The sequence below is a fragment of the Erigeron canadensis genome, chromosome 1 (assembly GCF_010389155.1).
Source record: "Erigeron canadensis isolate Cc75 chromosome 1, C_canadensis_v1, whole genome shotgun sequence".
NCBI lineage: Eukaryota > Viridiplantae > Streptophyta > Magnoliopsida > Asterales > Asteraceae > Erigeron > Erigeron canadensis.
The window spans coordinates 56,343,241-56,354,847 of NC_057761.1; the positions used below are offsets into that span (position 1 = coordinate 56,343,241).

At 33.6% G+C, this 11,607-nt stretch overlaps 2 protein-coding genes across 2 annotated transcripts; one reads left to right on the plus strand and one right to left on the minus strand.

Annotated features, from left to right (window-relative positions):
• Positions 1-330: 330 nt before the first annotated feature.
• On the minus strand, positions 331-1,892 carry LOC122595608 (peroxidase 60). The gene is made up of 4 exons (XM_043768013.1): positions 1,656-1,892; positions 1,310-1,489; positions 973-1,135; positions 331-767 (listed from the first exon to the last, which is right to left on the minus strand). The coding sequence occupies exons 1-4, from the start codon at positions 1,890-1,892 to the stop codon at positions 331-333; spliced, it is 1,017 nt and encodes a 338-aa protein (XP_043623948.1).
• Positions 1,893-7,625: 5,733 nt separating this feature from the next.
• Positions 7,626-11,120, plus strand: LOC122595616 (keratin, type II cytoskeletal 1-like). The gene is made up of 2 exons (XM_043768024.1): positions 7,626-8,001; positions 10,786-11,120. The coding sequence occupies exons 1-2, from the start codon at positions 7,626-7,628 to the stop codon at positions 11,118-11,120; spliced, it is 711 nt and encodes a 236-aa protein (XP_043623959.1).
• The last annotated feature ends 487 nt before the right edge of the window (positions 11,121-11,607 follow it).

Sequence of the window (11,607 nt, forward strand, 5' to 3'; positions counted from 1 at the left end):
TGATTATTATTAGTTTAAACATATGTAGTTATGGCCTAGTTAAGCAAATAAATAGAAGGGGTTTTTTTATATTTATTTTTATATTATTAGGAAGATACGAGGTTGGATAATTTAAATACTCGTAATTTTATAGATACGCTTTCTAAAATGTAATTATAAAATAATCGAATCATGCATGCTTAATTAGTGGACAAAGAAATATATTAACTTAAGCTTTTCGATGAAATACCATTACATATAATGCATAAATAAATGGATTTTTAACAACAAAAATACAATGACACAAATGAATAAGTTTACAGCAGGCACATGCATGAAAATAAATAATCATTAATTAAACAACGAAGTCAAAGTGGGAGAGTTGACTGATCTGCATGATTTCCTTATCTCGCCTTGGGTTCCTGTAAGGACCTGGGTTGCACCCAACTTAACCATGGCTTGACCAAACTTGAAGTTGAAATCAGAGGAACCAGCAATGGCTTTGACCGTTGACTTGCTTAGGCTATCTAATGCTAATTGTTGATCAATTTGAAGAACTCCCCTACGCAACATTATCTGACTGTAGTAAGATTTGTCAACGAGTGAGGAGCTAAAGGAGTTTTGATCCAAGTTCGCGGTGCGGTCAACTGTTGCATTCTGAACGCAGGTACGCCTCAAAGACCATAACAGGGTTGAATCCATGGTTGGGTCGGGTTTTCCGGTGTTCTGGAAGTTGTAAAGACGATCTTGAAATAATGAACAATGTGCAATCCCAATAGTGTGACCTCCTACAAAAAAATCAAAGCACATCCTTAATAATTAAGCAAAATTATATCATCTAATATATATATATATAGCTAGATATGACAATTTTGACCCGTTTATTATAAATGGGTCACTAGCTATATATAATCTGCGCGCCATATATATATCCTAGGAATTAATATTAAGCATCGATCAATAATGGAATTTACTAGCTACTACAAAGATTACCAAGAAGATAGATCATATCGGTGGCGGTGAGTCCTTTGTTAGCAAAAGCTTGAATCGCGCTCGACACTGTTGTAGAAGGAGGGGGGAGGGTCCTAGTATTTTGCGCAAGAGACACAAATCCGTCCCTTCTTCCTGTTTGAACACTGTATCTACCTCCACCACTCTACAATATATATATTACGATCGAGTAGTATAACATTTTAATTACCTTAATTAGCTTTGAAGCTAGTAAATTAATTATATGCGCGAGCTGATCTCGAGTAATTAATTAACATGCATTAATATGTTTCAATGTTAGGCCGGATATCTAAATAACTAATTCTATATATATACTTACCAGGGCAACGACGTCTCTTGTGGCCATAATGATTATATCAGCACAAGAAACCACTCCTGGGCACGCCCTCTCCACCGCGGATTTAGCAGCATCAATCACATCGTACCCCCTAACGCTCAAGTTTGGTGGGGCGGTTTTCTCAGAGTTGGTTCCGTCTAGCAGAATCGAAGCATCACACCCCTAATTATATATTCGATTAATCATATATATATATATATTCGTGCAACTTACGTTAGAAAAGGTTTATATCCATATATAATATAATTATTAAGCGTACGCGCGTTAGTTTAACTAATTAATATAATTATAAGCTTAATTAATTAAATACTCGATCGCATGCACGTACATTGACGAAGCAATCATGGAACTGCATGCGGACGAGAGCTGGGGCGATTGTTTTGTCAAAGAAGAACTTGCCAATGACCGTCTTTCTTACAATGTCTTCAACATCTGCAGACCCACACTTGGCTTTGTAGAAACCAAATTGGAGATCACCATAGCAGTGACCAATGAGGTTCAGAAAGATGAACCCAATTGCAACTACTACCAATGCACCTGATGGTTTTCTGTTGTTGTTAGCCATAATATATGTACTACTGTTTATTAATTATTTCCAAATTTAGTTCTGAAATAATATATGGATTGGGATGGAAAAGAAGGGGTGATTATTTTTGGTATTTATAAGGAAGATGCATACATACATAGAGAATATTGTTGATTGATTGAATATGGCTTGCACGTTTTGTTAATTGCTACTAGTTTGGAAGACGTGCTTATATATCAGCTTGGGATATATATATATATATATGCATGAGTATTGTTTTGGACTGAAATTTCTAAAGAGGTCCTAATTAATAACGTTAATTATATATAGATGTAGTCAAATGAAATCACAATTTAATAATTGTATTAATTAGTTTATGCTAGTTACTAGGGGTGCATTTAGTTTAAGAAAACTTCATTGTTTTCCATTTTCATTTTCCAAGAAAACATGGAAAACAGAAAACGCGTTCAAATTGTAATTTTTTAGAAAAATATTTTCCAAAAAAATGAAAATTTCATTTTCCAACTTCTGCACTAAAATTAGAAAACTGTTTTTTTCAGTTTTTGTTTTCACTTTTCTATTTTCTAAACCTTTTATAAACCTAAAATTAAAAAACAAATGAATTTGAACATGTTTTCTAGTTTTCTAAACTGAAAAAATGAAAACTCCATCTTTTATTTTGAACGCGTTTTCAAAATTTTCAAGGGTTTTTTAAAAATGAAAAACTTTTTCATTTTCTAGATAACTAAAAATGGAAAACTTAAAAACATTTTCTACAACTAAACGCGCCCTAGATTATTATCTCGCGTAATACGCAGGATGAACCTATGTAACTAATAATATTCTAATGTTTAAATAATATAGATACATAAATATAAATAAAGGATAATGATGAGTCAACTTAATTTTTTTTTAAAATCAGTTATACATTAATATAATTGCATTATGAAGACTATATAAAAACTTTTACCAAATATAGTCTATATATACATCATTTTTTGTATGTTTTGATAGATAAGGATTAGAGTAAAACAATCAATTCAAATAATGAACGGTTGGGTTATATAACATTGTCATCACTAATGAAATTTTCTATTCTAGCTTTTTCCAAATTTCACGATTCTTCTCCAAATTTCATTGTTTTGACCATACATAATTAAATCATTTATCATTACCAGTTTATTTTCATATTCTGAGTTTATTACTCGAAAGTTGAAACACACATCCAAACCCCCCTATATAACTTAGATGCATCTATAAGCCAAAGTCATTTTATCCAATTTTCCATTTTTTATTATTCCTTGTAACAAATGGAACAATACGTTAAGTTTTAAAATTACTTTTGCAAAGTTTCCCATGTGGATCACAATAAAACCATATTTGAGCGTGGGGAGTGAATAAAATGGTTATTAAGAAAGGGTGTACCGCAACTCATCTAATAAAATCATATATACATATATTAACTCATATTTAATAATGATTTAAAAAGTATAAAATAAATGTAAATTTCAGGGAATGTGATTTAGTATTTAATATTTACTAATTTAGTATTTAGTAATTTAGGAAATAAATTTAAAAAGATAACTGATGTAAGCAAAATAATCTAAGGGTTAAAATTCAATTTTGTTTGTAGCTTTTTTAAAAATGAATTTAGGAAGTTATTTTATTATTATTAGGAGATACACTAATATTAATTTAGGCCTTTTTTCTTAATGAATTCTTTAAAAAAAGCAGACACTCATGACATGTGTTACATCTTATCTTTTTTTTATTTTTATTTTTTTTTTTTTTTTGGGGGGGTGGGGGGTGGGGGGTGGGGGGGGGGGGGGGTGTGTCATATTTTATCTTGTTCTTGATAATTAAGAGAAACTGTACGTAGGATTAGGAGGAACCTAATAAACATATCTACTTACATAGAATTAGTAATAATAATTCAACTCTCACTAAGCAAAAACGGTTTTCGCAACGATTATATGTGGATCTCATTTCTGGTCGCTCTACATCTTTGGGGATGATGCTCTCCCGGCAGGTTTTAAGTATGTTGCGATAATTAGGACAACTTTAACTGGAGGCCCAAGCCCACGTTTTTGTTAAATAAAGAGGAAAATAAATATATGAATTATACTCATTATAAAATATGAAATAAAATAAAGTTCAAGAAAGACATGACATAACATGTTTTCCGTCTTTTGACTTTAAATATATCTCGAAATTAAAAGAAAATATATTTTTTTTATCGTCATAAACAATCTTTGACTTCCAAAGTCAAAATTTAAGCAATTTTATTTTGTCGTCACTATCGGCTCTATAGAGTTAGTAGGTCAAGCAATGGTTTAAGGCCTCCACTTTTTCAGGGCTCCAAAGTTTTAAATTTTTGGATTTTGGATATCCTGAATTTTTAGCTCAAAGTCTCAATTAATGGAAATGTTTATTAAAAAACCCCAAAATTGTAAATGAATTGGTGTGAATAAACAAAGAAAGCATAGAAAATGAAAATCTCATCACAACTAGATTTGGAAAACCACGCCTCCACAACACAAAGTTAAGATGAAAATCTTAATCGGTTGTTCACAATTTTGAAATGATGGCTACGAATCTTTTTGATTCAAAGTTCCAAGTGCTGCCGATGGTTCGCTATTTTTACGAAACAGTTTTTCTGTTATATTATTTTTGTACTCTTAACTTTTGTATGTATTATTTGATTAGTTTCATTCAAAAATGGTATAGACTTTGAGTCCAAACCGAAGAAAAGAAGTTTTTTATAGGCTTGAAAAAGGTCCCAAAATATAATTACGTTTAAAACCACCAAAAAGGTTAAGCCGGCTCTATTTGTCGTTAATGCGTGTATATGTTGATGTAGTTTTTCTTGTAGTCTCATTTGGAATATCTAACGATCAAGCAGGTTTTTATATTTTTTAGTGATGCTAATATGATGAGAAAAAAGTACTCACCAGAGTTAAAATTATACATATGCTATGAAGGAGTATTATTTAAATGTGGGTCCTTTGATACATCACGATCAAAACTTCGTCAAGAATAGTATTTTTTTAGCAAGAAATTAATTATAGTACTAGAATTTTGACTAAATAAAAAGTCAAAATGTCATACAAGAAGTATTAATGTATTCTCCTCGTATAATGGATATTTAAACATCCACCACACGGTAAATACACATTTATACTTAATGTATGGTGTGAGTTTAATTAAACACCCACCATACTAAACATACCAATGTAAATTTTTATTGTAGGACCCAAAAATATTTAGACCGCTGCGTGTGTAATTTTTCTCCCTTTATCCTATTGGGAATACTTTTTTTTATGAACTGCGTTGTACTCTTATTTCTAATGTTACTTCTAAAAATCATAAATAAAACATAATGTTAAAAAAAAAACTTAATTACAAAATAAAACAAATACGTTTTATATAAAAGCAACATCCAGCTACGTTGAAAAGTGGTGAAAGTTTGGTGTCCAAATTTAAGTAAACAAAAGTTTTAATGTCAAAATAAAAGCGATGGCCATGTAGCGTAAAAAGAAGAAAAACGAAAAAGCATAGGTAGAGCTAAATCTACAAGTGTACAACCTCTTCATTGAAAGATAACATCAAACCACTGTATCATAAATATTTTATCTTAAAATTTCATTGTATCAAATACAAATTATATTATCTAAAAAGGTTCATCATATTTAGTTGTGTAAGAAAAATATTAAGGAAACTAAAAGAATCATTTGTCAAAGTAAAAAATAATAATAATAATAAAATGACACGTGGCCTCATTTATTGGGCCACATCACCTTTTACTATTCATTTCCAATTCTCTTAACATAGTATATAAAAAATATTAAGGAAACTAAAAGAATCATTTGTTAAAGTAAAAAATAATAATAATAATAATAATAAAATGACACGTGGCCTCATTTTATTGGGTCACATCACCTTTTACTATTCATTTCCAATTCTCTTAACATAGTATATAATATAATATAATATAATTATTCAAGTAGTAAGATTTTAAAATTTTCCCATAAAACAGACTTTCTTTATTTTATGAAATTTATATTCGTACTCTATTAATCCCTAATTGTGGGAGGATCCCAGTGGGCCGGGTCTTTCTTTCGGCTTTGTTGCTCGGCTCATGGTAAGGAGATCCGGTTTAGACAACCAACTATCCGCCGTCGAGTTAAAAGTTTATAATTTGAGGTGACAGAGTTTGTTTTTATTCGATCAAAAGTCACCTGTTAACTAAACTCATAATAACAGAAGTTGGAGAAAATACGTACAGAACACATATAAAGTTTTATGCCCATATTGGCGTTGATGCTTGTTAAATGTTTTTAACTATATATATATATGCATAGTACGTACTTGCGGACTTGAAAAGCTTCGGATGTGAAATCAATTATCAGCTACATTACCATTTATATGTTGTTACATATTCACATCAATAACAAAAAGAATGCACCATTTTAAGGTCGTTAATAAAGATTGGTTGTTACTACTTACTACTCCGTATTATATATATATATATATATATATACACGTGTGTGTGTTTTAATGTTGAAAGTACTAGAGGCATATGATCTGTTTTAACATCTTAATTAAAATTCAAAGAGAGAAACTACTAGTTTTACAAAATGAAGATAATAACCATGAGAATTTTGATTCTGTTGTTTTTGGTTTGTACTAACCTTGTTGCATCCTCAATGCCATCAAATACTGTTCATGCTAGTAGTGGTACGTTGATCCTTTGTTTTTTGTTTTCTTTTTTAAAATATTATTAGCTAAATTGTAATACATGTAGAATTAGTTTTAGATTAGGATATGGGTTTTATGTAAACTGGTTTTTAGGTAATATTTGGAGTCCAAGTTAAAAACTAAAACCGGGTAGTTTCCATATCCTAGACAAACATAAACTAGGTAACTTAATTGTATAGAATTAGGAAACCTAGGATGTCCCTTTTCTCTATATATAGAGGAGGGGGGAGGCTGATTGTAGAGATACCCCAATCATTCCAATGTAAACCGAAAATCACTTGGTTAATAAACAAGGTTAGTTTTCGAGGAACTTCTTCTTCTTGGTTTTCTTTGTAGCTCGATTAGCTTTAAGGTTTGTTGGTTTTAATTTCCAACAATTGGTATCAGAGCCAGGTTACGTTGGCGTCTTGATGCTAGATCGACTCAAAGGTAGACAATCCCTACAATTTGTATTCTCTTGTTTTGGTTCTTCGGTTTCTGCGCAGCTGCGGAAAAAACGCTGTTGCGTATTCGTTAACCGTTGGATCATTGTTATTTTTTAACTGGAGGTTGAAGACACATAGGTATAGTTCTGACCGGAGGGATTTCCGATCGGAGGTTTCAAGAGAGAGACACGGGCTGTCGAAGTTTCTGTCCAGAATCTGTGAGTTTCAGCTTGAAGCAGATTTTTGTAGAGCGTTTGAAGGCTTATGTTTGTCGGGAATTTTTGCAAGACTCTTGGGTTTATTAAGGTTGGTATTGCAAAGGTTTAATACGACAAGATTCAAGCTTCAAACGGAATTGATAGGTGAAACTTCAAAGCTTCAAGAATACGGGTTTGAGAATTTGGTATCTAATCGATCTTGAAGGTTTATTCAAGGTTTTAATCGATTGTAGAGTTCTTGGTTTCTTAAAGGTGTTCATGGGGAGTTGTTAACTTGATCTGCAAAGTACAAGAAGGTGATTGGTCGGGGTGCTTGTATAATCGTTTTTAGGGTTTTCTAAAGGTATACGATTTACAAGGATACTGTGAGGATGCTAGACGGCATGTCACAGGTGATCAAGAGTTTCTTGGTTGTGCTAATAAGAACACTGGAGGAAAACAATGTGTATACATTGGATGGTAAGGCACTAGCGTTTGGTGTACAGGTGAATGATGCAAGAGTTCGAGGTGTATGCGGTAACAAACGTGTTCAGCTTGAGGTGGAGCTACCTAAGGTTGGTCATGAGTTAAAGAATGATCAAGGTGGTAGGGTCAAGCAAAAAGCATCTCAAGGTCGTCAAGATCAACTTGCTTTGAACAGACGAGGGAAGCAAGTGGTGACATTTACACGGTCGAGGAAAACAAGTATTGATGTAGCTGCTTGTGACGTGGAGAAAGCAGAAGGTGAACTCGCAATAAAGGCTTCTGGTAATAAACACGGAGATACAAAGACTACATTTGTAACACCCCAACAAGGCGGAATAATGGGATATCACAAGAAAAGCACAGCATGACATGGAAATTAAGTAGAGAAAATCTAAAATGCATTAAAAGGATTGGGAATCCATATAATTCAATCAACTACAAATCCAAGATCATGCAAAACAATGCATAAGGAGCACGACCATCAACCGTTTACAAAAGAGAATACAAAAGATGGCATATGATCTTAAGCATAACCCATAAGCGGGAACAATGGATTTGTGGATCCTTGATAAAGTCCAATTCCAATCCTAGCATACAAACAATCAATCATCATCCAATATGTCTTCCATTAACCTGTTCACCTGAAAAGTGTACTAAAACGTGTCAACATAAAGTTGGTGAGTTCGTAGGTTTAAACGTTAAAATCATAGTGTCGGGATAACAACCGTTAACGATACACGACGAGTAGAATACCAATTCACATTCCAAGGGAAACCCTAAAAGGTTTCACGTTATTACAATTCAACACATAACACAAATCAACACATATCGGCACGACTTACATATATTTCAAAGGCGTGTTCATTTCGGCATGACTTACATATATTTCAAATGCATGATCAACGGCAAGACTTACATATATTTCAAATGCATGATCAACGGCATGTCTTACGTATATTTCAATGGCATGATCATAACAAACAATCATGATTACGTTTACGGGGAACAAAGTATTTACGTTCACAAATCATCGTTTAATATCAAATCATTTCAAATAATTCGCTAAAACGTTTACAAGAAACAAGTACACTTTCCACCCCAAATATAAGAGAAACGGGGCTACGAAACTCACCTTGGCCTTGAAAGTTGGTAGAAGGTGATTAAGCGGGTAGGCGGGGACTACAACGGTCACAAACCTATTATAACAACATTTCATCATCACATTATAGCTTACGTTACAATATACGTCACCCTAGGCCATTCCAAGACACCCCAAGGTCAGACGATGAATACACGATTGGAAAAACGAGGGACTCAGGAAGAATAGTGTTAGATTCTCATAAGAAGGATGATACTAAGATAAACTAGACTCTCACACGATTCTAACGATAGGTCATACGTCTAAAACGGACTTACGGTTCAAAAGTTATAAGCGTTTGAAGTTGGCAAAAGAAATCGTTCGGGCAGCAAGTTCTCACTGCGCCGCAGTCAAGACCAGGGAGTCCCACTGCGCCGCAGTGAGACCAAAAACTCCAAAAATGATTAGGGGGAAGCTACTGCGTCGCAGTGGCCAATATCTAAAGCCAAACAGCAGCAGAACAGCAACAAGAACGAACCCAAACCCAATTTTTGACATCCAAATCGACTTGTGGTGTTTCAAGACTCGTTTTTAGGCTCAAACAAACATCATTAAGTATAACTAAACATGTTTCATCAATCAAATCCAAACCCATAACACAATTACATGTCCAAATCGTTCTTAACCCAAATCAACCCTAATGAAACCCTAATTTGACCCGATTTCGACCAAGGGTTTCTTAGACATGACTAGTAATAAAGTTTTAAACATAAAAGGGGAGATTTAAGATGAGTTTAACTTACCAAAATGGTTCAAGACTTCAAATTTCGGGTTTAGAGCAAAAACCTTGGATGAACACCTTTAGAACCTAAATCCATGTAGGATGATTATTATTATTATTATTATTAGGGTTACTTAATTTAGTTAGATTGGATGATAAAACACAAATTTTTAGTGTATTAATGGTGGATTTATGATGATTTGTGGTGGTGGTTGAATGAGAGAGTGGAAGAGTAATGAGATGAAGGAAAAGAGAGTAAGGAGAAATGAATGTGGTGGGTGTATGTGTGAAGGATGGGGGCTGGCCTAGGGAGTCCATTATTAGGCTCCCGCTCCGCTAATTCCGACAAATAGCTAAACGTTAACCATTTAAACGCTAAAACGAGACCGTTAACACAATTAGACTTCACGTTACGTTACTATACAACAAAACGTTCGGTAATCCATATAAGTCAACAAATTCGTTCATTCTCGATTACATTAAATTACAAGTCAACTAAGTCAAAAATCACAAATGTTACAACATTGAACTTGATTGGAAGTGGATGGAAAGACAAGGGACAAGACTTTGAGAAAGGCATCTATGGGAAACAATCAAGGGAAGCTAGACGTGTAGACGGCATGGGTGTGACTGGAAGGTTTTTTCCACGGTCCAAGGGCTCGTGTTTGTCGAAGATGCGAGGTATTGGAGTCACTTGTAGCTACATGGAATCTTGCTAATAAGGTGGAGATTGTAAAATATTATGAGCTAAATTGTAATACATGTAGGATTAGTTTTAGATTAGGATATGGGTTTTATGTAAACTGGTTTTTAGGTAATACTTGGAGTCCAAGTTTAAAGCTAAAACCGAGTAGTTTCCATATCCTAGACAAACATAAACTAGGTAAGTTAATTGTATAGAATTAGGAAACCTAGGATGTCCCCCTTCTCTATATATAGAGGAGGGGGGAGGCTGATTTGAATACCCCAATCATTCCAATGTAAGCCGAAAATCACTTGGTTAATAAACAAGGCTATTTTTCGGGGAACTTTTTCTTCTTAGTTTTCTTTTTGTAGTTTGATTTACTTTAAGGTTTGTTGGTTTATTTCAACACTTTTCTTTTTGATGAGTTTTTTTAATTAACTTAATTTAATATAATTTAATATACGTTTTGAAAAACATCTATGTTTTGTTACGCAATTGAGTATATGTAATTAACTTTTGTAGACACAAGTGAAGAAGTTATGGTACACCAAGCTAAAGTGATTAATCCTATTGGTAGACGTGGAGGAGGCGGAGGGGGTCGTGGTGGTGGCGGAGGGGGTCACGGTGGCGGCGGTAGTAGTGGTCGTGGTGGTGGCGGTAGTGGTAGTGGTCGTGGTGGCGGTGTTGGTGGTTCTAAAGGAAGTGGCGAAGATCATGGAGGTTTTGTGGGCACTATGGGTGGTCATCACGGGACTACCGGAAACCACAGTGGTCGCCGAAACAAAAGTGATCGAAATTCCCCTACTTTTGTTCCGTTGGTTTCTACCCTAATATTGGCTTTGGTCTTTTTAATCTAGCTAGATATATAGCTACCAACTTATATGCTTAATTAGTGCAAAAGTATTCAATAAATAAAGATAATGCTGGCGGTTTCTTACTTTTAGGTTTGGATTTTCGCTTCTCGTTGAATTTGTGACATAAATATCTTATGAACTTGTTTTAAGTTGTATGTTATAAAATTATATACTCCGTGTACATGATTTTAATGTTTTAGTTTGATACAATCAGTAGTACTAATATTTGTGCATTATCTACTCATCTGTTCATTAGGGACAATTAGCTAGTGGGTAATTTGTTCTTTTCAATTAGTTCACTAACCATATATAGTTCGGGACATTATTTTTACACTGCACAAATTTATTCATCTACAAAACTTTATTAAATAGACAATTTTGCCCTCATGTTCTTGTATCCTCAAATTCCTATAGTCATTTTCTCATTACCCAAAATTCATCATTATACATGTTGAGAAATCATGAGGACCATCCCCATCCTCTTCTCGAT

Coding starts and splice junctions, on each gene's coding strand:
- LOC122595608 (XM_043768013.1), bottom strand. CDS start 1,892: ATGGCTAACAACAACAGAAAACCATCAGGTGCATTGGTAGTAGTTGCA. Junction 1,490..1,655: donor TCCATGATTGCTTCGTCAAT/GTACGTGCATGC, acceptor ATATATAATTAG/GGGTGTGATGCTTCGATTCT. Junction 1,136..1,309: donor CAAGAGACGTCGTTGCCCTG/GTAAGTATATAT, acceptor TATATATTGTAG/AGTGGTGGAGGTAGATACAG.
- LOC122595616 (XM_043768024.1), top strand. CDS start 7,626: ATGCTAGACGGCATGTCACAGGTGATCAAGAGTTTCTTGGTTGTGCTA. Junction 8,002..10,785: donor ACTCGCAATAAAGGCTTCTG/GTAATAAACACG, acceptor TAACTTTTGTAG/ACACAAGTGAAGAAGTTATG.